The sequence below is a fragment of the Micromys minutus genome (genome assembly GCF_963924665.1).
Source record: "Micromys minutus genome assembly, chromosome: 25".
NCBI classification, from domain to species: Eukaryota; Metazoa; Chordata; class Mammalia; order Rodentia; family Muridae; genus Micromys; species Micromys minutus.
Window position 1 is genome coordinate 35999122 of NC_137960.1, and position 26970 is coordinate 36026091.

Sequence of the window (26970 nt, forward strand, 5' to 3'; positions counted from 1 at the left end):
CCGTAAGCTGTTCTAGTTCATCTTCTCTCCTGCCCCCAGGGTATAAGCTCCATGCGGGATGAATCATGTCTGTCACTGGATCTATCTATCTATCATCAGGGCCCAGTTTATAACCCAGAGCCACAAACAGGGCATTAGGTCCATTTGTCAAATGGTTCTACAGAGGTCCACTGCATATGACTTCCAGAAAACCAGTTTTCCTAAGACAGGGACCAGGTCTGCATATATGTACCTCGTTCCTGAGCTCTTCTTACGGGACTGAGAACTCACTGTCAAAGCCATGCCTCTGTAACTGAACATGCAATTCAAAAGGCCATGTGCATCTGAACTATCTGTTTATGGTGCCATTTCCTCAGTAAGTATTGTGCAAGTTTGCTCTCTATGAGTTGCTGCTTTTAATGGTATCTGTAAAGTGTAAGCTCAGGACTTGTTTGTAGCAAGAACGTAGTCTTCAGACCGGCATGTTATTTTTTTACATTTATTCTTCTTTTTAGTCGTGTCAAAGGACTTCACATATAAAAAGGATTGCAACGACGTAACTTACATTCATCAGAGATGGTCACGAAAAAGCAGATTCTAGAAATGGGTCTGTGGACCATAGCAACCGGCTGTCATGCTGACATTTGCTAACTGCCTCTCCTGCGCCGACTGTACCAGGCAGCATGCTGGAGGAAATATCAGGGAATACGAAATTACATTCTCTCAGCTCTGATGCCAAAAAAAGGGGGGTGGGGGGCAACTGCCTGTCATTACTCATCTCCCATGATAACAGCAAGGAATACATGAAACTTTGTAAATTTTATTTGCAATGCAGAAGTTAAGATGAATTAATAAACATCTGGCAATGGCATCTGAATTTCAGTTATAAGATAAAATAACAGTTGCTAGTTTTGTCTGGGGAATGATGAAGTCTTTTTTTTTTTTTTTTTCTCTTTTTCAGCAATCATATAACTTCAGGTTTTGATGTCATTTGTTACAGTGTTGTCTGGAATTCCGAAACTGTTCTGTTAGGGGTGATCTGGACAAGTCTGGACTTGACATCTGATAGTAGTTGGGTAATCGGATATCATAGTGATGCTTCTTCCCGATATACACCCTGTCGTTCAAGGCATAGAGCTTATCTGCAATGTCACTGCCAATTAAGACTGAAAACAGGCGGGAGATGTAGCGATGCTGAGCAAAGAGCAGATACAGCTTTTTTCTCCTCCAAGACACGTAGCGACAATCAGTGTCTGCTGTGAGGGTCACCTAGAGAATGTAAAGACGAATGTAAAACAAAACTAGAAAGTAACATAATAAAACATGATCATTAAAGGTTTGTTTTTATGTGTATGAGTGTTTGGCCTCCATGTATGTACGGATACCACATGTGTGCAGTGCCCACAGAGGCCAGAAGAGAGCGTCAGATCCCCTGGAACTGGAGTTACGGGCTGTTGTGAGTGGCCATGTGGGTGCTGGGAACTGAACCCATGTCCTCTGCAAGAACAGCCAGGACTCCCAAACACTGAACCATCTCTCCAGGCCTTTCAATCACATTTTTCTGCCCCAAATTTTGAATAAATTCCTTGCTGCCCTTTTAGGTTAAAATCATCTTAACAGATACACAAAACACTGTTAAAAACTAAAGATATTAAATATTAAAATATTAAAATAAACTATATCATTCATTTCTCCTTATCACAATGCTATACAAACGTGCTCCTCTTGATTGTGTTTTTCCCACTCTTGCATAGTTACATAAATTTGTATGTGCATGCACATGTGTGTGCACATGTGTGTGAGTGTTGGCTTATAGGGAACAGTGTAGCATAATAAATGGAACCAACGGGAGTGCTCATCCTTGAGGACGACCAGTCCTCGACAGCATAGATATGACAAGTTCAGAACAGCTGAGGTCCCTCTGCTCCTTCTGCTTTCAAAACCCATTTGTTCTGAGAGCATGATCTTTTTCTCTTGGCATCCGCAGTGTTTTAAAGTCAAGTCTTCACATATTACTTCCATACATGAGGTTCGACATGGGAAGCCTATAAAGCACTCATCACAACCCCTTCCTGACTCCAGGACTCCCCCTCTCTCTGTGGCCGCGCCTGTGACTCACGGTTAGGAATCATGCGCGAAGCAAACTGTATCCAAAGTTAAACACAAGTTAAAGCTGAACCGTGAGGAATAATTGGTCTTTACCTGAAAAATGCCTTCCTCTGTGGGTCTTAGAGAATCCCACTCGGGAGAATCCAGGAACTGAAAGGGGGAAATATAATGCAGAAATTCGCCATCAACTGTCACTCTGATCCTGGCAAGACACAAGAACATCTGTTATGAGGTGAGAAAAGTGTGTGCACCTTGCGGGACTTTTTTGGGGGTGGGGAGTAGACTTCCAGCCTTTGGCGATTTTTTCCTTGTTGAGTTTTGAAAAACAAAGTATTAAATACATACACTACCCCAATACCCTATAAGATTTGTGTATATTCATCTAGGAGTCTGGAACAGTAAGTGAAAGTCTCCAACAGCTCAGGTTGTGCATGAATGAGATCAGTCCATCCCACACGTGTGCTGTGCCTTGGCACAAAACTGGGGCACCCTCAGATTTTTTTTTTTATCACAAATAGGGAGTTTGAGCGCACAGTGGAGATCTTCTGCAAGCACCTCTGTGAGTGAAAGGCTTAACATTTTCTTTTTGTTATGTAATTAACTAATTTATTTTATTTCATTTTATGTGCACTGGTGTTTTGACCGCATGTATGTTTGTGTAAAGGTGTTGGATCCCATGAAACTGGAGTTCTAGGCAGTTATGAGCTGCCACGTGGCTGCTGGGAATTGAACCCTGGTCTTCAGGAACAGGAGCCAGTGCTCTTGACTGCAGAGCCATCTCTCCAGCCATTAATGGTTCCAATTATATAAAAAACACACCTTTTTTGCCCCCTTAAACTTTTCCAAGTTTAGATTCTATACATATATATATCCTCAAAGTCTTTACTCCCACCTCTCACAAGGGGGCAAATGCTAGGATTTGCTGAATATATTTGATAATATAAAATTAAAGATTTCCCAGGATGGAGAAGAATACCAGAAGCGTCAACCTACACTACTTAGTGTGCCGACAAAGGATCTACCAGCCCAAGCTGCCTCAGCCTCCTTGACTTTGAGCGGCTAACAACAAGTTCTACGTCCACAGAACTAAATTCATGCTTTGCTTTAAGACTTGTGGATTTTTATTTGTAAGATGAAAGAGTAAGTCTCGAGATTATTTCCTGATTCAAGTAAACAATACCATGTGCTCTAAATACCCACACCTATGGCATGTCTCAAAGCTTCCCTGAGTCTCGGGGTGCTGAATGCCACCTCGGACTATGTACCAGCATAGAACACAAAGGAACACAGGACCACTGTTGAGGTAACCCACGCTCACGAAGGCACGGACCTTCCTGAGACCAGCACGGAGAGTCTATCGATGGAGGTCTTCCCTTGCATGGCGTAACAGTGCTCCTTTTCCAAAGTAACCACTTCAGAGCTCAGAGCGATGGTTCTGAAGACGGGCAAAGGGATCCCGAGGGGCTTGAAGAGGGAACTGTACAGCACGTGGAATTCTCGGGCGAAGGTTATGCTGTGAACTTGATATGCGATGTGAACAAACTGCATGAAGCAGATGACAAACAGCACAAAATTCCAGGAAAATATGTCAGCAGCGCAGACGTCCACCCACGCCCAGACCGCAGAACAGAGGAAACCCAGCCCCAGCACGCTGAAGACATAAAGGAGCCCAAAGAATCCACTGCCACCCATAAAACCTACTACAAACAAGATACTGGCGAGGTGGTAAATGGCCCCTTCCGCCTCTTGCTTCCACGTGGTACAGAGTGGGTGCTCGGTCACCAGGCTTTTCCAGAAGCTTGAATTCTTCTCCATGGCTGCACTATCTGCTCCCCCGTCAGTTCGCTGTGGACGACCCCGAGGCCGGTGACAGAGTCCTTCGCGTTCCCATCACAGAACGGGGCTAAAGCTCCACAGGGGAAGACACAGGAGCCGGCGTGGAGCGGTTCAGCGGGCGTGGAGCCGAAAATCTAAGGGTTCAGCCTGAGTTTCTTTAAGCTCATTTGGGTTCCCGATTCAGACCAAGTCCATAAACATTTTGGTATTTTCTCTGTGAAAGAGAAAAAAGGGACAGAGGACCTAGTTAAGCCAAACGAATGGAGTGGTACTTTACTAAATGAATCTGAAGCATCAACTATGCAAATTGTCTGCCCAGTGTTAGAAATTAGGATGTTTTAGCACAAATATTAGTTAAATGTTTAGTAAAAGCATATTTATTAGAAATTGGCTAGCTATTGATTTTTTGGTGTGTGCAGGTTAATTTTTCTCAACTTGGGGAGCTAGAGAAGGAACCTCAACTGAGGAACTGCCTCCATCGGACTGTTCTGGGCAAGCTGGTGGGGCGTTGTCTTGGTTAATGATTGATGTGGAAGGGCCCCGCCCACTGTGGGTGGTGCCAGCCCTAGGCAGGTGGTCCCAAGGTACATGAGAGATAGAACTCAGGAAGTCGTGGAGAGCAAGTCAGTACAAATACTCCGTTCTTGCCTCTGGGTTCCTGCTTTGAGCTCCTTGCTCTGACATCTTTCAGTGATGGCTCTAATCTGTAAGGGGGCAGGAAGCACTTTCCTCCCCAAGTTGATTTTAGCGAGTGTTTCATCGCAGCAACAAACAGAAAATGAAAACACAGATAACAAAATCCTTGGGTCAGCTAATCTACAGCAGCAGCACAGCGTAAGTCAGACTCACTTGACACAAAATAGAGAGGCGTAGACTTTCCCACATATATTAAATCGAAGTGATTCCCAGGGATGTGTGTTTTGGACAAACTCTCTTTGTAATTATGATGAATCCATGGACCTTCCAAAATCCTCCCCTCTTGAAAGATTCTGATGCTACAGCAGTTACATTTTAAACACCTTTGAGGCTCAGAGCAGACAGCACTGAATGCATTCAAGCTACACAGACATCAAAGCAGGGCAGGACTTCAATGGCACTGCCCACATGCTGGATCCAATCAAATGGCTTTCTATGAAAGATGGTATATATATATATATATATATATATATATATATATATATATATATAGCGTGACACTATAAGGACCCAAAATAAATCAGTAAACAGAGGAAACACATGATCAGGAGGAAGATCTTTAAGAATACAGGATAGCCTGTGTAAATGTTTAATAACTTAGATTCAGAGACTTTAAGAAAACATGCATAGTTGTGATGGTTTGTATATGCTTGTCCCAGGGAGTGGCATTATTTGGAGGTGTGGCCTTGTTGCAGTAAATGTTTCACTGTGGGCATGGGCTTTAAGACCCTACTCCTAGCTGCCTGGAAGCCAGTCTTCCACTAGCAGCCTTCAGATGAAGATGTAGAACTCTCAACTCTGCCTGCACCATGCCTGCCTGGATGCTGCCCTGCTCCCACCTTGATAATGATGGACTGAACCTCTGAACCTGCAAGCAGCCCCAATTAAATGTTGTCCTTTATAAGACTTGCTTTGGTCATGCCTCTCTTCACGGCAGTAAAACCCTAACTAAGACCATAGGACAACATGGTTTTATACGGTATTTCAGGTTAATACTGCATCTGTATAAAGGAACTATATTAATTAACATGAATTCCTCTTCCTTAAACATTTACCAGCTGGTCAATGATACTTTTGACTCTGTTCATATATTCTCTACTCTCCCAACCATGTGGTAAAGATGCTAACATGGGACCTGGGTCTGAAGAGAACTCGGCATGCTGACAAGGTCCTGGATCAGTGCATCACTTACCACATTTGTCCTTAGCATTAATGGTGTCATTGTAACGCTCCCCTGAGCCTCAGTCATAAGGAGAACCAAGTATCATGCAAGGACCTACAATGTAGATTCTGTATTTACTGCCTCCCAGGACACCATTAAGGCATCGTATAGCACAGCCCGTGTCTCATGAGAAAAAGTAAAAGTCCACACGTACGTGTCTTACAAGTGTCAGCGAACCAACCACTACTGACAGAACCAGACATGAAGGTGCTGTTGCTGTTGGCACCCTTCATTCACGAACCTTTTCTCACATCATGACGACTCCGAAGGAGAATCAGAAAGAGAAGAAAGAGGAGAAAGAGGAGAGGGGACAGGAGGGAAGGGACAAATGGATTCGATGCACAATTTAGAGCTATATTGTTATTTTTTCCTTGTTTTAAAAGACTTCAAGTATCTTGCAGACCCCTGATTACAGGCAATCTGTGACACGCAGCATTCAGGCAGACCAGCATTCTGAGCATGCTCGGTTTCTCCTCTTGGAAACACAGCACACAAAATTCTATTCTGCTTGACTGTCACAGCAGCGAGCAGTTCTCAGAAATACAAGGAGGGGCAGGGCCTGCAAATATCAGCCTGCAAATGTCACTCCCCTGCGGTTTTACTTTTAAAACTGGGTCATTATTTTGCCAATCAATTCTTCAGAATACTCAACACGGCCACAAAAACCAATATGAAAAGACCGACTAGTAGGTCTCTGAACTTTGGGCTGAACTTCCTTAAAAATTTATAATCCTCAATGAAATGTTAAGACGGTGCTAATAAAAGAAAGGCCACAGAAAATGTTCATGGTGATCTGGAAAGGAGCACGGGGGAGCCAGCTCCTTAAAATGCTTGATTTGGAGGGCATTCTGGGGCCTCTCTACTCTAGAGGACCTGTGCTTCCGGCCCACTTCTGTTGCACTAAGCAGCGACCAGGCTGTCACTCCACCCTGGGCTTGGTACTGCCGCACAATGCTGACTTACCCTGATTGAATTACTGCTCGCCCGGCTTGCTGTGTTTTTCTCCAGTCGTCACAACAGATGTACTTTATTAGAAAAGGGGAACTGACTGGAGCAGGTGACAGGCAGGAAAGGGCCTCTGCCATGTGCCACCATCATTCCGATGTCTGCACATGATTCATCCACCAGCTGCCTGCCTCACAGACCCTCAGGCCTCGTTTCTGTGTGTAAGCAACCCCTGAGATACCCAAGCAACACACTGGATTCCTTCCCCAGGCAGTATCCGATCTTGCCCACCGAGTCACAAATAGAGAAGACACAATCTACCAAACTAACAGCCATCCAGCTTTTCCAGTTTACTCATTTTTTTCCCTCTTAAATCTGTAAGACTGCGGATTATAAAGCAGTAAGATGATAAAAGGGCAGGTGACATAACTCTGGTGGCACACTGATGAAAATTACTCCCGAGCTGTGATTATCTTCCTAGCAATACATGTATTATCTCGATGTCTGAGAGAGGCAGAATCTAAATCATCATGCCAAGACAGGGGAGCTAGGACAGGCTGGCAAAGTCCCTGGGGCGGGGGTGGGACAGGGCACAGCCTGGCAAAGTCCCTGAGGGAGCTGGGCATAGTCTGGGGAAGTCCTGGGCTTGAGGTAAAAGGGTAGTTAGTTACACCCCGCAGCGTGTAAGCTATGCCCAGATGCACTAGGGCCAGGAGGCAAATCTTTGAATCAGGTGGCATGGAAGCCCTGGGGAACAGGTCTTCAGGACACTAAACATAGCACTAATAGACTGTTCAGTTCAGGACAGCCCACTTCTGGAAACACAGACAGCCATGTGTGAAGCCATTTGGTGCATTATTTAACACTGACCGAGTCTTCCTCTAGGCTCTGAGGTTGTAAGGGGCAGCAGGTCCACAGACAAATGTTACTGTAGGCCTGACTTTCAGTATTCAATGAACGTCGGTTGAATACACTAAGATAATTCTTCCCCTAACATGGGATTGCCCTAAGTGTACAGACGCAGGGAAGGACCCAACCTCTAAGATCCGTTAGCACAAATACACTGGGGAGTTGGAGAATCTTTTCTCCCCGAAACATCTGAACCAACTCCAAATTCAAGGAGAATCCTTTGCCAACAACCCTTGAGCTTCTTAAGAACATTTAATCACTGCCTTGATTAAAGACAACAGCTAGTTTAGGAGCTGGCATTATTGAGTTAGTGTGGGTTGCCAAACAACCCACAAGCTCAAAATACCAACATTCTACTTATTAATTGGAATCAGATCCCAACTTCAGTATGTGCTCCATATGCTAACTTCTCATTTTCCTCGGGTGTCTTTTTTTCCCTCCTTATCCCTGAGACGGTACATTTATTCAATACTTACATGCTAGGCAGATTTTAAAAACTCTCACTGAACAACCCCACGAGGCAGGTAATTTTACTGAGGACAATTCTGAAATTCAGAGAAGGTAAAAAGAAAAAGTTGTTCAAGGACAAACTGTTTAAGTGTGACACACATTCTCTACCGCACCAATCTGCTTCCATTACACATCACGGGGACGTAGAAACCACAGTGTTCACTCTGCCTTCTGTTCTCTATATGAGCCTAGAAAAGCTTATTCACCAACAAAGCAAGGGAAACACCATCAATTCTATTTACTTTAAGTGGTTCCAGACACCAGGTAAGGTGGTGACTCTGGAAATCCCAACACTCAGGAGGCTGAGGCAGGATGATCTTGAATGAGAGGCCAGCCTAGGCTACATAGTGGGACCGTATCTAAGAAGCAAATAAAAAACCAGTTGTAGGTCCCCCATTCAGGGTCTCTTATGGCCTCCTCATCCATGGGTTTTTGGTTAGGTTTGTAGTACTAGGTGTGAAGTATGTCCTGTTAAACAGACCTCAGACCTAATCAGAAAGCAGTTGGCCTCCCCGTAACTGTCACGCCATTTTTGCAACCAAAGGCATTTTGCTTGGCAGGCCAGTATTGGGCCTGAAACGGTTCCCAACTGGATAGACAACTGATGACTGACTCTTCCCCCCCAGCAGCCTATGTAGTCCCATCCAGCACCATAAAAGTTAGCCGGCAGGGAGGAAGCTTCTAGCTCAATTTCAGCTCAGTTTTTCTATGTCCAGGAGCAAGAGTATATAGCACCTTTGGCAATAAGTTCTTATTACCCAGCTCTGCTGTGTTACCAAGAGTGATATCAACAGCCTGTATTGTTTTAGGTGCTTCTAGGGTCTCCCTGGTCAACAACTTAGAAAGGTTTGTCACACCTAGCTCTACAATATTCCTTTAAAAAGGGCACAGTTTCAGGAACAGCTTTATCCACCCATTCAGTGTAGTTTGTTCAGATTGTGCATGTGTGTGAATAGAATATGTGTATCCACGCATGTATACCCCACTGCACATGTGGAAGTCAGAGGATAAATCCAGGTCTTGGTCTTCACCTCCCTCTCCCCTATCTCCAGCTTTCTACCATTAGTATTTTTCTCACCTATCTTCACACTGCATGTGTTCTGCCGTTCCCCAGCCCAAGCTCCACCCTCTCCCAGGTTTGGCAAAGACACACCTAGAAGAACACCTACTACTGCGGCTCTTCTGAACAGTTCTGTTGCCATCCATAGCTCAGTGCTGCTCCCAGCCTGGGTCAGAGAAGCCTGTTGTCACAGTGGGCCAGGGTCAGTGCACACTTGTAACTGTTGAGTACTCTGCCCTGAGTGGGACGTCTACATCATGCCCTGAAAGGCTCATGGAACATGTGAGAGAGGACAGGGAAGAAGAGAAGAGCTAGAGAACAGGGTTGGGGACAAGGTGCAGAGAAACACCATCTTCTGGACATGGCATGATCTTTGCACTGCATGTATGGATAACTGCACAACATAACATCCTATGGTGGACTGAGGGGGCTCGAGTCCTCACTCCTAGCTGAGAAGCTATTGGAAGCTGATCACTTTTTGTAAGTGATGTGGCTGCTTATATGTTGTCTATATTCCACTAAACCCTCCACCCATATACAACCAACCCTAACCAGACACACCCACAGAGGCATGCACAGACACACACGCACACACAGAGACATACACATACAGGAATATAGATACACACACACACATGCACACACATACAGATACACAGAATCACACATACACACAAACACACAGACATGTTAGGGGTTGGTCTTGTGCACCGTATAATCATTCAGTTGCTGATTTCTGTGCCCAGAGATCTGCTACAGTCTAGACACTGGAATTGTCATGATTATACAAGTATCTCCTGTATGAATATTGTGTAAAGAATTCTCCCCAATTAGCTCTGATTAGTTATATAGACCTGATCAGCCTATGGCTGGGCAGAGGATATAGAAAGGCTGGACTTCTGATCTTAGCAGGGGTCCCAGGGAGAGAAATGGGAGAGAAGGTTACGAGGAAGAAGAGGTGGAGAAGTTTCAGGAGGAGTCACAATGAACAGGTTGCCAAGAGATTCGCCATGAGGGCGCACATGGAGCAGAACAAACCAGGGTGAGATTCAGACTGAAGGTAAAGGACCATGTCGGTGGGAAATAGATAGCTTAGAGAGTTAGAATAGATAAACGTGCGCCCAATCATAGTGCTTAGAGCTTGTTAAAAAACTTAAAAATTATTTGGAAGCTAGAATAGAAACAGTTAAGAATTTTACCCTTAAATTAATGTCTACACAGACACACATAGAAACACACACACATACACACCTACAGAAACCCACATACACCCACACCGCACACATACTGACAGACACACAGAAGCACACACGTAGACACACAGACACACACATATATACAAATACACAGACACACACACAAACATACACACAGACACATAGAGACATACACACACAGAGACACGTACACACAGAGACACCCACAGAAACACATACATGTATACACAGAGAAACATGCACACATACACATGCACATATACATACACGCAGACATATACAAAGACACACACAGAAACAGAAACATATGTACAGACAGAGACACAGACACACACACACACACACATAACATATGAGGGGAACTTGTTGGGGAAAAGAAGGGGTCATAATGGGAACATATGAAAGAGCAGAAAGGGAGAAATATGATCAGAATACATTACATACATGTCAATGCATACTGTTTTGAATGGCAAACAAAAAAATAGTACCACATAGCTCAAATGAAGAAATATTCCCTCTCATGTTATTACTTAAAATAATTTAGAAATAGCACCACTATACTTGTTGCTTGTGTTTTATAGCATTAAGCCACTGAGATTAGCATAGTTTTAGACACCACCTTTCCCTAGAGGATCACAGAATACACACAGTTACATTTGCTGCTCTCCATCTTTAATTATTAATGCAATGCTGGTGCAGTCCTGCCAAGGTGATTTTTACTATTGTTTTTTGTCCTGTGTTCTGACCTCTCATCCACCCAACGTGCCCCTAACTAGCCACCCCTCTGCTTTCTCCTCTCTGGAAGCCAGCACAGTTTCCTCTCTTAGTCCAGTACTTCCTAGCATGTCTTCCCAAAGCACATCATCATGACCTTGGTGGCTAAAATGCCTGCCAAGTTAGATGCTTGTTACTCAATCATCAGGACTGTATATGTCACTTTCCTATTGCTGTGATAATAATACCATGGTCAAGGCAACTCATAAAAGAAAATGTTTAATTTGGGGCTCATGGGTCCAGAGGTTGAAGCCCATGTTCACCATGGTGGGAAGCATGGCAGCAAGAAGCCAGGTATGATGCTGGAGCAGTAGCTGAGAGCTCACACCAGGAGGCAGAGACTTCACTGGGGTGGTTTTGGAAGCCTTAAAGCCTACCCTGAATGACACATCTCCTTGAACAAGGCCACACCTCCTAATCCTTCCCAAACAGTTCCACCAATTGGAGACATAGTATTCAAACATAAAAGCCTAAGGGGCCACTCATTCAAATCACCACAGGACCAAAGTTTGGATCCTGGGCAGCATGCAAATGTCTATATCTCCAGATCTTGAAAACTTTTTTAGCCTTCTCTGGGACCCCTTTCAAACACATATGTGTTTATTTATACACTCAGAGATACATACACACAGGCATGTGAGCACAGACATAAATAAAATGACATTTCTTTCTTTTTTTAAAACAGGGCTTCATTTTTTAGTTCTGGCTGACCCAGACCTAACCCAACTATATAATCAGGCTGGCCTCAAACTCACAGAGCTCTGCCTGCCTCTGCCTCTCGAGTGCTGGGATTAAAGCTCACGAGCTGCCATACCCAGGTAAATAAAACAAATCTAAAAGCAAATCAATCACAGGGAAACCTCAGACTAAACTCTCCAACATTGTGAATGAACCTTCCCTCTTTATAAGATGCATGCATAGTAACAGGAAAACTAGCACAAGTGTCTCCACTTCTCAGCTTAGGAAAGAAGGTATTTTATCTCACACCAGCCATTCTAAAGGGGCTTGAGGCTTGTGCATCTGTGTAGTTGTGTAGTAAGTAAACTAACAGATGCTATGTTTTTTTAAATGGTCTTTTATTTTTTTTTTAATCTTATCTGTGTGACTGTATGGCCTGCATGTATATTTGTGCCCTGTGTGCATGCCTGAAGCCCATGGAGGTCAGAAGAGGCTGGACCTGGAGTTGCAGACAACTGTGAGTCTCCACGTGGGTGCTGAGAACCGAACCTCGGTTCTGTAAATGTTCTTGACCAGAATCGGGAGTTCAGGAGCTGTGCATAGCAGCATTTGTGAGCCACATACGACAGAGCCTCCAGAGTGCGGCACATGCCGGAAGAAGCACTGTTCACAACGAGTTCTGAAGAATTAGAGAAGTGAATGCTTGCTGTTCATGATTACATTCTACAGAATGCATGCTGTCTTACTGACTACATTCTGAAATGGGAGTGCTCTGGGGATGGTAGGTTAAATAGAAATCTATAAATGAAGCTATTTTCACCTGTTCTTACTTTAAAAATGTCACCACTGGGAAAGTTAGAAATCTTGGAGTGTGTGTGTGTGTGTGTGTGTGTGTGATTAGCTGTTAAGTGCACTGGAGGCTCTTCTAGAGAACCCAGGTTCAGGTCCCAGCACCCACTAGATGGCTCAGAACCATCTATACCTGCAGTCCCAGGTGATCTGATGCCCTCTTCTGGCCTCTGTGGGAACTGCACACACATGGTGCCCAGACATGCAGGCAGAACACCCATACACATAACATAAAAATAATAACATCTTCCTGAAAATCATGTGTGGCTTGCGTTATATTTCTGTTAAACAATGCTGGTGGAGAGCCTCTTAAGTATCAAGAAGACAGGATAGAAGGACTTGGCAAGATGCTGGCAAATGGTGCGTATGTATAATGCATTAGCGTACAGATATGCAAGAAGTGTCCAGGATCAGGAACAGAGAGTTAGCACAAATGTAAATGACATTGGCTACAATATTCATGCACCACAGGCAGTCAGTTGCCACCGAAGGCATTGATGTTACCATCTGGTTTCTGCCTACAGGCATGTCCAATCCAACCCTGCAGGTTTAGAACCTTTTATCTTACCAAGGGAAATGTAATTTTCCCTTTTACATTGGGAGAGTTTCACTTGCCCAAGTAATTATTCGAATTGGTCCTTCTATTCCATCTTCTGGGTTCCAGGGGGTTCACAGCAGCTATCTCAGGGCATAGAGGCAAGTCATTCTGCTGGTGTGTGACTTTGATCGTCCACACTAAAGAGTGTGGAGAATCATAGAGACCTTTAGAAAACATCGCAGTTCCTCATCCCTATGTCTTAAATTGGCAATTTCTCTGGTTATCTGAACCATGAATGTATTCGGACTTTAACACAGCCTTCAAAGATGTTCCTCAGAATTCTGTCCCTCCATCTCTGAGTGCACGCTCTATACAGCTCCCCTATACAGACCCCTCTACCGAGTTCCCACCTGTGGAGAGTAAGAAGAAGCTGTGTGTGGGTTGAGTAGATGTTCCCCTAACTAGACAACAGTCTATGGGAAATGGTGGTGAAACAGTTACTTCTGTGGTTATGTGATGTGGGGCTCAGAGGACTAGGCGGGAGGGTGGGTCAGAGCTATGCTCCTATAGACCCCAAGAAAGGCAAGCATCCAGGTTGTGGTGTGCCTGTGGAGTCTCTAGGGGAAGGAACTACAAGTGATCTCTCTGAGTTCAAAGAAGACCTGAACCAGCAGAACAACTTGGAAGGTAATCAAGGCCTTGGTCCTGTAGTCACTGAAAACCAAAGTCCTTCAGTTACTTGAGAGTTTGGAAGACTGAAAACTCCAAATGAGAAATGAAATGTATCTGAACTCTTGGCTACAGACCTGGGGGGCTGTGAGCTGAGCATCCTGATCTCCTGACACACCAGAACCGCAATAATAAACGTGGATTTAAGACCTTGAGCTTCTGGCGCGCGCGCGCACACACACACACACACACACACACAGCATGCATGGGAAGGACTGCAGTGGGTGGATAGGTGGCAGGAACACAGAACTTCCATCTATCACAAGTCCTGGGAGCATCTTTTTGGCTTTAACGTGTAGGTCAGGGAAGCATACGTTTAGATTAAACACTTAGGCAGCTGTCTGATCATGTTTGATCCAATGTGCAGTTTCCCTCAACTGGTTTCTAGATCCTGATCTGAAACTTGTTTGGTTTGGTCCAACAGCATTTAGAGGCCATGGCTAAGCCTCTTTTAAAGAGCTCGGCTACAGCAGGCAAGGTGTTTGTAAATAACCACATCGTCTCTTCACCCACATGCCCCACAATCCTTCCTCCTGTGTTTAAGCCTCCTGTCTGGCCTGGACTTTATTCCAAACATAGCCCTTTCTCTGGACAGGTCTGACAGAAGCATTGTTTTCCCATGCTTTCCCTCTCAGGCAATGCCCCACACTGGTCCCATTCTCTCCACACACCCAGAGCCTTCCAAAGTGCTTCCATTATTTCTCCTCAGTATGAAGACTCAGCAAACACTAGCTGGCACTTTTGAGCTGAACTGTCCGGTCACGTTAGGAATGTTGAATGAAAATGCTGTCTTATGGGAAAGGTCACACCGTGAAAGACCAGGAGAACCCGACGTCAGAGGGCAATGTGTAAGTAGGACAGCTGGGTCGTGCTGAGGTGTGTGTGTTGTTTTGTGTGCTCCTCCATCACTTAGGGCACCAGGTTACTGCCTAAGGCATTCACCAACACTTTCTTGTGTAATAAACTGTTCAGAAGGAAACGGGGGGGGGTGCATATGCCCAAGTTTTCTTTTGCTATGTGTCAGTTGTGTTTCAACAAGACTTGTGTTCAAAACATGTACCACAGCATTGACTTTCAAATAACCAGTAAGCCAACATATGTGGTAATTCAAATTCCTTCCCACATGGAACTGGCATTTTACTGATACTGAAAGGTTGACATTATATACACCTACTTGTGGTTGAAATTAAAGGAGGGCAGGCAAAAGGCCTGTCATTGGATGAGAAGGAAGGGTAGGCGGGGACAAAGTTTTCAAAAGTGGGGAGGGAAGGGGAAGAAGAAAGGAAGCAAGATGGAGGAAGAGGGATGAACCTCTCTGCATGGCTCTTCAAAGCTACAGGTTGTTATGAGTATTTTATAAGGGGTGGATTTGTACAGGATGGCTTGTCTTGTCTAGGTGGGTAAATTATATCATTTGGCTCTGAGTTTATGGTGTGGACATTTTATGGAGTGTAAGACTTAGTGAGAAAATCTGAGATAAAGCCATTGCTAAATTACAAGTTTCAGGAGTTTTGAATTCGTTGGGCTGGTTGGAGTGTGAGTAGAGTTCTTGGTTGGCCCTCCGCCAGGAGAGAGGCTACTCAGAGGGCAGCTGCCGGCAAGACAAATATGATCTTAGTTCTACATATGACCCGCCATTGCCGGGACTAACACGGGAGCAGTCACCACATATTTAATCTTTACCGCAAAACCTACTTTCCAAATTACAAGGGCCGTTTACATAATTAAACTAAGAGTTTAGGTGTATACTTAAGAGTCATTTAGATGAAATCGTGCCATAGTGACTTTTAGGTAAATACTATCTTTAGAAAGATGGCATTTGCTGTCACAAGAAAGCAGAGAGTGAACAGGACAGGCAGGTAAGCTCTGCTGGGCTATCCCAGGCTGTGTGTGCGCTCTCCCCAACCCATAGCAACCGAACAAATCAAGCCTACGAGAAATACTGAAATTCTTATGCCTGTCATAAAGTCTCCCCTTCTTCACAGACTGTTACGCAAAACGTCCCTGTTTCTTTACTGAGTTCACTAAACAAATAGCGTAATTCATCCTTTTTTGAAGGTGGTCTGTGAAAGCTTGTCAGATGCCTGCCTGCCTTCCTTGCCATGTTGATAGTGTTACACACTAATAATTAGTATTTAATGTCTACTCAAAGTGCTCACTATGACAAATCTGTAGTGTTAAGCAAGTGTTTTATTGGTTTCTTTTGGGATAACTTCATCCATGAATATATAATACATTCTGATTACTCACTCCCCCACACCTTTATGTCCCTCTCTTTCCTGGAAACCCCTCCCAAGTCCCTTTCCAACATTCATGACTTTGGGTTTGGTTTTGTGACCACGGAGTGTACCCAGGGTCATCTGTTTGTAATGCTCATTGGAGCCTGGTAAGTTCTTAAGGAGGTGCATAACTGAACTCACCAGTGGTCCACAGCTGAGCAGTGAGGTGTAACGGAAATCCATTAACCTTTTCCCCACACCTACCCCCCAGTTCTACAGAACTACACTCTACACTTTCTGAAATTAACCTTCAAATTAGAATTATTAAAGAGCTAGACTCTGAGCCAAATAAATGTGACTATTACTGTCGTGCAACTTGGAAAAGGTACTTTTCTTAGATAATTAAGTATCAGCCAGAATAAATAAAATATAAATTTTCTATTCATTTAAATTCATGTATTGATCTAAAATGACTCAGCAAATGAATTGCTTTCTGTCTTTTACTTTTGGTGTGTGTGTGTGTGTGTGTGGTGTATGCTATATATGCACATGTGTTTGTATATGCACATATGTGCACGTGGAGGTCAGAGGTCAACACTGGGAATCTTCTGTAATTGCTTGCCAACTATTTTTGTTTATTTTATGTGTATGAGTTTTCTTTGCTCACGTGTATGTTTGTGTACCACACGTGCGTCTGGTGCCTGAGGAGGTCGGGAAAGGATCTGGACCTTCTAAAACTGAGGTTATGGAGCTAGTGAGCTACATTATGAGTTAGCTGTCCAGTGTGGGTCCTCTGCAAGAGCAAGTAGTTTTAACTGCAGAACCATCTCTCCAGCCGTTTTATTTTGTTTTGTTTAATTCGTTTTCTGTTTGAAATAGAGTCTCACTATGTAGCTGTGGCTGGCCTGAAACTCACCTTATAGACCAGGTTGACCTCACACTCAGAGCTCTTCCTCCCGCTGCCTCCAGAGTACTGGGATTAAAGAGATACACACCTCCACTGGCTCACCTTACTTTGTGAGATAGGGCCTCTTATTGAGCCTAGAGCTCACTAATTCTGCTTGACTGGCTTGCTGTCTGGCCAGATTTCAGAGATCCACCCTCCTCCACTTCCTCAGCCCCAGGATTACAGGGACACAGCACTATGCCCAGTTTTTCATCTGAGTGCCACACATCTAAAATTGGCCCTCACACCGTGGCACGAATGTCTTACTGACTGAGTCATCTCCGTGTCCCCTCCACAAAGTTTCAGATGAGTATTAGTACTTAAGAGCCAAGCATGTCTTTTATTAGACTTCTTTGGTTACACAGAAATCAGTCCCTGGAATTGGCCACTGTATACATTGCATTAAAAATTACATCCTCTGAAAAAAAGAAAGAAAGAAAGAAAGAAAGAAAGAAAGAAAGAAAGAAAGAAAGAAAAAGAAAGTGGGTCTGAAGCTGAAATCAATTGAGGGCGGCAGGACACAGGAGATCTAGACACAAAAGGACCTGGGCACCTGTCCTGACTGTGATGTCTCTTCTCTGGCCTCAGCTCCCTTGGATTGAAGACTGATTAGCATTCTCTAATGGAATCTCACTGGGTGCACAAGCCACACTGAGGGGCAGACCCCATGCCCAGCATAGACGGCCAGTATGAATTCAATGATACTTTTGGAAGATGTTTTTGTTTTTGTCTCATGATCCTTTATTTGGGCTCCACACCCCCTTTGCTTATATACTATGGCTTCCTATTTTATTCTCACGAGCATTCTTTATGCAAATATGTGTGCCTTTTCTATGGCTCTTTTCCTCTTTTGTCCTATTCTAGTTTGTCCTTATTTTATCTTTATTATTATCATTATTTTAGATGCCTTTTTGTATTCTTATAAAAAAAGATACAAAGAAGGGTGTGATGTTGGGTGGGTGGGAACGTGTGGAGGAGCTGAGGAAGGGGAAAGAGTAGTCAAAGTATATTGTATGAAAGAAAATTATTTTCAGTAAAAAAATGGTGTAACAAAAAGAAATGAAGATTTATATGTTTACTCAACAGAAGATATAATAGTGGTTCCTTCAGCAGCTCTACAGCCAACATATATGAGTGAATGTGCGTATGTAAAGAGAGTCTTTGACCAGCACACAGCACACGCACCAGGGTGCCCTTCCTCCTCAGCACCAGCTGCCTCTGGTGAGGGGATCCAGTGCTGTTGGCAGATCATCCAATTTTATGAGAGCTCCGTCGACTTTAAAATGCTAGTCAAGTGATGGTTCTACGATCCTGTCAAATGACATTGCTAAAAAGACAGCAATACCGAAAGCTAGACCTCGCCAGTCTACAGCCTCACAGCTCAGAGCTGCACCCGGTCAGCTGAATCCAGACCAGAAGAGCTACATTCACATCTTTTCATGGGTAGCATTCTTACTTCCCAAGAAGAATTTCTATGGCAGGAATGACTTTGACAGAGAAGTCGGAATTTCTCTGTTAACCACTTCCCTTGCCTATCTGACCAAGAACTGGTCAAAGGCAAACGGCTGGTTAGCAGAAGAAAGGTGATATGATGCGTGCACAGAAATGATAACACAGCACAATACAGCACAGCACACGTGACGTAGCATGTACTGGGGCCTTGATCTTTAATATTATCCCTTCACTGAATAGGAGATACTATAGCAAGTAGCGGAAACTAACATCCCTCATGAAGAACTCTAAGCCAGAATCTGTAAGAACACCGTGGGAAGGGGGATGGGTAGGTATTTTCCTCAGTTCCAAACAAGAAAATGACTTGGCCACATCAGAATCCCCACACACATTCCCAACCTATTGCTGTATCTTTTAAATTACACGTATTTATTCGGGGATTATGTGCACATGTATGAGGTCAGAGGGAAACTCTGTGCAGAAAGTTCTCTATGTCCAACCTTGGCCTGATACCTGGGACTAAACTCAGATCACTGTACTTGCAAATAAGCGTCTTTCCCCACTGAGTCATCTCCCCAGACCTTCTGTGGGGAGAACAAGACAAAAGTAAACCAGCAAAACTCATACCAAAGGCAAAGCTAAGACACTGTATGAATGACTGGTGTCCAAAGTAAAGAGCTACAAAATATTGATAATGGAAAGACCACCCCCGCATTAAGAAAAGATTATTCCAATAGAGGGAACACAGCAAGTTCCCTGAGAAACCGATACAGAACTTAATCATAACACAGACCTCCTGAATTATTAAACCTCAAGAAAAAACAAGGAAACATCAGGACTCTGGGCAGAAAAAGTAAGTCCACTGCACTGGGGGAAACTGTGATTCTGATGTCGGACTTGGCAGCCATCTAATAGACCAGATAACTTGTTCTTTAATAGCAGGAAGCCACACACAATCTGCTCCTGAGACACATTTCCTTTTTAATTTCGAAGGACCTGTTATCACCCGGAACATTAAAACATTAATATCTCTCCCTCTTCTCTGCTTTCTTCTCCTCGTCCCTTTTCCTTCTCTTCTCTGTTCTCTCTCCCCTTCACCCTGCTTGCTTTGCTGTATAGCCCAAGGTGGCCTCGAATCTGTGCTCTTCCTTCTTAGGTCTTTGGATGCCAGGTGTACTCAACCATGCCCACCTCAGTACTGCTTCCAAGTTCACTACAGCTTTTCTTATCATTCTTTTTTTTTTTTTTTTTTTTTTTTTTGCATAAGAAAGCACCTCTGTTATTATCTTATGAGAAGAAAAATACAAATTCACAGAGGTGGAGCAAGGAGGGGCTCCCTCAGTCAGGCATGAAGACAAAGGATTCAGAGGAGCTACCCAGCACAACCAGCCTCATGCAAACCCTTAAAAGTGGAATGGGAATCTCCATACCTGCTACAGCGAATGGCGTGTGCCACATTTGCATGGAGTTATGAGTTGGCCGCCGATGGGTGGCTGAAATCCAGCTGTTTGTGACTGGTTGAGGCCTGGCTATTTGTGACAGAAAGCACACTTGTAAATTGGGTTTCCGTTTGACTGAGTATGAAGTTAGGTTTAGTTTATTATAAAGGAATCAAAGTCGAGCAGTGAGACTCGGAAGAGTGGCTTCATGCTTGCGTAACCCCACCCCATCCCCTCCTCCTTTAATTAAAAGTGTTTCTGGGTCTGGTTCCTGCTCTCAGAGCCACACTGAGCTCCATGGAGATGGTGTTGGGGCAAGCAAGAGCCAGACAGATGGGCACTGGGCAATTCTTCATGTGTGTCGGCGTACAAACCTGCCAGGAGGAGCACTAAGGAGCACGGTGCTTCTGTCATCTCCTGGGAGTTCTGAAGAAAGTCCTCAGAGAGGCAGGGCCTGTGTCTAAAGAAATCAGAACACAGAGCCAAGGGTGACGTGAAAAACCCACACCCCCAAATGGGGGACTGTAAAGAAGTTCCACGACCACAGTGCACCCAAGTGGCCTCCTTCCGCCTTTTTCTTGTTTTGTCCAAAGTATTGCCCCCAGATCAAAGGAGAACATCCTGGCTGGTCCATTGGTGATGCTGCAAAGAAGCTTGGAGAGATGTGGGACAGCATGGTGACAAGCAGCCCTGTGACAAGAAGGCTGCCAAGACGAAGGATACGAGAAGGACTGTGCTCTCTACAGAGCTAAAGGAAAACCGGCTGCAGCAGGAAACGGTCAAGGCTGGAAAGAAAGAGGAAGATGAGGCCGAGGATGAAGAGGAGGAGAAGAAGGAAGATGAAGAGTAAGCTGGGTCTAGATCATTTTTTTGTTGCCTATAAAGGCTTTACCCCACCCCCACCTCACCCTCACCCCTTTTAAAGAAAATAGATGAAATGTAAGGCCTTGAAAGTTTTGTTTTTAAACTATACAGTGTCTTTTCTTGAATAGTTAACACACTACTGAGTATCTTTAACTAGCCCTTCCCTGGTGGCATTTGCAATATCCACTAACTCTGCCTGGAACAGTCTGGGGGTTGTAAATTGGTATGGAAATGTAAAGCAGGTTCTTGTTAGAGCACAATACAGTTTCAGTTATATACGTGGATGGTAGTTCTGTGTTTGGTTGATTGACTGGTTGAGTTGTTTTCATCTTCAGTTGCCTCTGCTGTGGCTTATACAAAGACAACTGTTGTTCTGTTCACGGAATACCACTCTGTTCTGACATTCTGAATGCTTCTAAGTAAATACAATTTCTATTAGAAAGAAGCCTCTGCCCTCTGCGAATGTCATTTGCACAAATGTGTACGAAGATGCACAGGATAACTTTTGATCCATGGTAAAGGTGCTGATGCTTGTATGACGGGACATCTTTCCATTTCCTCTTTATGATACAGGAGCTTCACCTTGCACTCTTTGTTTTTCTCTTTTCTTTACATGAAGGAAAACATTTAATGGGGGTTAGCTTCCAGCTTCTGAGGTTCAGGTCATTATCACGGTGCCATGGCCTCCTGTAGGCGGAGTTGGCACTGGAGGAGCCAAGAGTTCTACATCTCGATCCAAAGGCAGTCAGGAGACTGAAACTCCACACCGCATGCAGTTGGAGCACAGAGACCACAAAGCCCACCCCCACAGTGACACACTTCCTCCCATAAAGCCACACCTCCTAATAGTGCCACTCCCCAAGGGCCGAGCATTCAAACAAATGAATCTACGGAGGCCAAACCTATTCACGCCACCACTTCCCACTCCCTGCCCCACCGTAGGCTTGTTGTTGCTATACACACACATACAAAATGCATTTAGTCCAACTTCAAAAGTCCCCATGGTCACAGCCTCAACAATGCTTAAAAGTCAGAAGTTCAAAGTCTCTTCTGAGAGTCAATCAATCTCTTAACTATAATCCCCTACAAACCAAAAAGCAGATCACGTGCCTTAAATATCACAGGATATACATGACCATTCCAAAACACAGGGAGGAAGTATGGACTAAAAGCAAGACCAAACACCAGCCGAGCAGACTCTAAACCCTGCAGCTCCACATTGGGTACCCAGCTCCTTCCACCCTTCAGTCTTTACAAAATGTAGAAAATGAAGGGCTGAAGAGATGGCTCTGCAGTTAAGGGTACTTGTCGCTCTTGCAGAGGACCAGGGTTCAGTTCCTAGCACCTACGTGGTGATTAACAACTTCATTTCCAGAGGGTCTAACACCCTTTTCTGACCTCCATGGGCACCAAGCATGCACATGGTGCACACAGATACGTGCAGGTCGAATACTCACGTAGTATAAATAATTTAAGCTTATCCCCGACTAGCTTGCAAATAAATGAGACCCGGACTATGGTTATTTTATTTGGCTTTGACAATTCCTGGGGAGGTAACCCCTAACCTACTTTCCTAACTATTGGCCTTGCTGCCTCCCCCGTGGTGCACCCCAGATACTTGCTGTTTCTTCTGGACACGTGCTCATGGTCCGTCTCTCTATGGCAACCTCCTCCCCTTTATCCTCCTCCTTCCTCCTCTCTCCTCTCTTCCAACCAGGCCACTCCAAACTCACCTACCTTTAGATTGTTCCATCATGACGTCCACGGGACATTGACTGACACACGGGCTTTAATTCCGAAGCCTTCCCTGCTTACAGATTCCCTATATATAAGGAATATCCAAATGCTTGAGATGTATTTGAAATCCCTATCTGATTTGAAATAAAATGTTGCTTTAGTAAACACCTCATTTTTCCAAATTCACTTTTTTTCTGGTGAATAATTTTTTTAAAATTCTGTGAGTGTATTTAAACTATATATGTCTACGTTTGCGCACACATGTGTATGCATGTAGAGATTAGAGTCCTGTGTCAGTTGCCTTTCTCCATTGTTCTTTCTTAGTGTTTAAAACGTGGCCAGACACTGAACTTGGAGCTCACTAACAGCCAGAGTGATGGGCCAGCAAGCTGGAGCACCTGCCTGTCTCCCCACTAGTGCCCAGCACTGGGGTTACACATGCCCTTCACTAGCTGGGGACCTGACCTAAAGTCCTAATGTTCACGCTGCAGGAACTTACTGACTGAGCCAGCTAACTCTCCAGCTCCCGGCTGAATCATTTTATATCTACACAGAAACAGACAAAACAGGCGCCGAGGTAGTGGAGTGCTTGCCTGAGATGTGGGCTCCCCTGGGTTTGGTTCCCAGCACCGGCCCGGAGAACAAAGAAGATAAAAGAATAAAAAAAAGAAAAGAAAAGAAAGAGGATAATAAACCAATACCCCACATAGCCAATACCCAGATTCAACAAATATCAAGGGTTTTCACAGTTTTGAAGTTAAAAACAAAACTGAACATACTACTTAGCCCACACTCATCTGCAGACAAACATCTTCTGAGGAAGACAGGCCCCCAGAGGAGCCGAGCCCTTCTCTGTGGGTGTATCAGACTCCACAAACACCAACCTCCTCAAAGAGTAACGGTATCTCCATCTGAGAATCTTACAGATCCTGTTCCCTTGTCTGGAATGCTCAAGACTACAAGTATTTCAAATTTCAGAACAGTCTGGGTCCCTTCTATGTCTCTGTGATGACAAAACTACCTAAAGAGAACACCTTGAAAGAGCTCTCAGACCATTACAGTGGGCATGGCAAAGCAGATTGAGTTCTGGAGACAAGAACGCAGGGGGAATACAGGGAGAGTCCAGAACAAGATGCGCCCACAAGGACACAGCACCAGTGACACAGTCCTACTAGGCCGATCTCCTACTGTTTACCACCTCCCAATAACGTCACCAGTAAACCCATCCAGGAATGAACACATCTATTGATTAGGTCAGAGGTCTCAGGAGAGTGACATCAGAGGTTGGCCTTTTCCTGCACTTAAGCCAAAGCTCTTATGAACTGTTTGCATTATGAACTGTGTGCTCTCAGATCCCAGAGACTCCCCTATAAACTCAGGAACGGTGCTCATTCTCCTGAAAGAACCCCACACACCCTTTTCTATAGTCCTATCCTGGCCAGCCTCTGTGTGACAGTCCCTGGGGGTTATGTTAAAGAACACAAGGTAACAAGCCATTGTAGGCCTGTGTGGATTTGCCCTGGATTCTCTGGGCTGGAGGACTCCCCACAGTTATACTGCAGGCTACTTAACCCATCAACTTCTAGTTATTTATTTTAATTTATACCAACAATAACTTTTATGTTATCACACTTTACACAATTTCTATACTTAGAAAAAGGTGATTTTTTTTTCTCCTTTCTTTAAAAATATACAATTAGTAATTCAATATAGTCCTCTATTCTACAGGTAAATCAAACAAACTCTGTATTGCTTATTACCTGACTGAACAGTATAATTATGAAAAAAAAAACTCAGTTTGCAGGCTTGCATATTTATTGTAGACGTTTTCCAAAGCAATTTTGAAGTCTCCTGCTTTGTTACGTATCATAGCGAATGCTGCCGGCTTCTCGCGGTCAGGAAGAACAGGCAGAGATGCTGCAGCTGCCCACATGTGAGCCTGGAAGATTGTACTCTAGGATCTCGGCTTCCTATGCCGTCAGCACAGAGTGAAACAAGTCTCAAGCCCAGACTACACACAATGATTCAGCTACTTTGAAAGACTAATTGGATCAATACATTTAACTATCGAATACCCCCCATTTAACTATAGTTTTGACAACAGATGCCACCTTAATGTAGATTTCAGTTTGGGTTAGTATTGCAAACTCTTGAAGACCACACACAGCTTTCAGGCGATAAGAACCTCGGGTTACTTGAGAACTGGAACCAACTAACCCCTTTCTCTTTGCAAATGGGGAAACTGAGATCCATTTTTGGTTTGCTTGTTTCTGTAGCTCTGTTTAATGTTGTGGTTTTCTCCCATGAAGAACAACACCTAGTGACTGTACTGTTGCAGAATAGATATTTCATGCAATCGATTTTAGAATTAAAAATGAGCAAGGAAACAAACGAGTCACTCAACACCGACGATACTTTTTTCCAAGGCTGTCACTAAGTTTAATTGCATTTTGCAGGCGTGCAAATTCAAAATAACTCAGTACACAAAGGAAACATTAGTAAGGTGGGTAATTTTGTTGGTTTTCATTCAATTTTCTTTTAAATGTGGGATTCTAAATCTACTTTCCACTAATTTATTAAAAGTTGTTTTTATAGTACTAACAGATTTGGTTTTTTTGTTTGTTTGTTTGTTTGTTTTTACTTTCCCCAGATGTGACCTGGATAACAGCCCCCCCCATCTTGTACTGCATTTTGATACAGTGTCTTTGATCATTTCCTACAACACAGACTCTCAAAACTAAACCGCTGAAACCAACCTTGATGAGAACATCTGGGGTTTATAAATTTCGTTCTTTCTCTGGCAAGGGGATCCCCAAGTACAGAAAGCAGGTCAGAGACTAGCTGCCCTCTGACCCCAGCAGCTGCCCAGAACCCTAATTGCACAGACCCCACTCGGGGTCCTTAGTCCCGCGAAAGAAAAATGATGCGGGCATGACTCGCCCGTCGTGAAACCTACATCTGCCAGGGCCCAAGGATCGGCTTTTCCTCTGGAAATATTTTCCTTGGAACACCAGGTGTCTAGGGCACCGCGAAGGTTCTGGAGCGCTGGTCTGGCAGCTTCGCTGGGGGGGAGGATCGCTGGCACTCCGGGGATCCCCAGCGGAAACTATGAGCCACACGGCGCGCACCGGCCTCCAGGGCGCGCGCAGAGGGGACGCGCAAGGGGGTCTGAGCCTCTCCCCGTTCCCGGGTCCCCATAACACTACGAAGTTGCAGGGCTGCCACTCCCGCGCGCGGCTCTCGGCTTACCTTTCGGGTCCTCACGCCGCTCCCGATGGAGCTCACAGAACTTTCCGGCCCAGTGCGCAGGGACGGGCGGCTCTGGTGGCCCGAAACCCACGGTCCGAACCGCGCTCGCCTCGCTGCCCGGCCGCACGCGCGGGGATCCGGGACGCGTCCTCCGGCGCTCGCCCGAGCCGGGCGCAGCTGATCCGAGCCGCTCCCTGTGGCGGGGACGGGCTCGGGCGCGCGCTCCGAGGCAGGCGGGCAGCCAGCGGGCGCCAGCAGGGTGCGGAACTCGCGAGGCCCTAAGTTGGTAAAGACTTCGGGTAACCAGCCTTCGGTCCAGACCCTGGGTTATCCTTGGAGAGTGACGGAGCCGAGCACCAGTAGTACTGAGGGCAACTGTCTGCCTTCTCACCCGGCCACAGACAAGATATTTCACCATAACGGTGTGGGATATATAGGTGAACTGGCCAGAAAAAGGAGCAATGTTTATTAGTGGGTAAATAGATTAAAGGGGAGGGAAAGGATAAAGGGCACACACACACACACACACACACACACACACACACACACACGCATGCACGCACGCACGCACGCACGCACACATACACACAAATAATCATAAAAGACAAAACTCAAATGCCTCATAAGCTCAAACAATTCCCCCCCCACCAAAAAAAAAAAGCAATTTAAAGCAAGTGTCACATGCATTTTTGCCTGTGAATAAATAAGGACATGACTTTTCCACGGCATGTTTGAGGAGGGCACAGTCAGGGGCATCTGAAAGCACAGAAGAGAAAGTAGTACACCGAATATGTGCAGCCAGGCCAAGAGATGGCGGCACATGGGGGGGGGGGGGGAGAAAAGACAGAGAGGGCCAAGATGGAAAAGATCACCAAGAGTCAAAAGTCAAGAGAAGGAACGACCAAGATGTCAGGGTTCTATAGGAACAGCTGGGCCAAGGAAAACAGGGGTGAAGAAGTTTAGGGTAGAGGGTGGGGTGAGAAGGCTGTTAGCAAACACTTGGGAGGCTGAGG

At 44.8% G+C, this 26970-nt stretch overlaps 1 protein-coding gene across 3 annotated transcripts; it reads right to left on the reverse strand.

Annotated features, from left to right (window-relative positions):
• Positions 1-464: 464 nt before the first annotated feature.
• Positions 465-26182, reverse strand: POPDC3 (popeye domain cAMP effector 3). 3 transcript variants are annotated; one of them, XM_080938159.1, is made up of 5 exons: positions 25958-26182; positions 8173-8241; positions 3419-4138; positions 2182-2290; positions 465-1248 (listed from the first exon to the last, which is right to left on the reverse strand). In XM_080938159.1, the coding sequence occupies exons 3-5, from the start codon at positions 3901-3903 to the stop codon at positions 967-969; spliced, it is 876 nt and encodes a 291-aa protein (XP_080794285.1). In that variant the 5' UTR covers positions 3904-4138; positions 8173-8241; positions 25958-26182; the 3' UTR covers positions 465-966. The 3 variants fall into 3 exon arrangements, with proteins under 3 accessions (XP_080794285.1, XP_080794286.1, XP_080794284.1); XM_080938160.1 differs by lacking the exon at positions 8173-8241 and having other exon boundaries at positions 3419-3630; positions 3790-4138; positions 25958-26180; XM_080938158.1 differs by lacking the exon at positions 8173-8241.
• Positions 26183-26970: the final 788 nt, after the last annotated feature.

Coding starts and splice junctions, on each gene's coding strand:
- POPDC3 (XM_080938158.1), bottom strand. CDS start 3,903: ATGGAGAAGAATTCAAGCTTCTGGAAAAGCCTGGTGACCGAGCACCCA. Junction 2,291..3,418: donor TCCGTGCTGGTCTCAGGAAG/GTCCGTGCCTTC, acceptor GTGTCTTGCCAG/GATCAGAGTGACAGTTGATG. Junction 1,249..2,181: donor CAGAGGAAGGCATTTTTCAG/GTAAAGACCAAT, acceptor TACATTCTCTAG/GTGACCCTCACAGCAGACAC.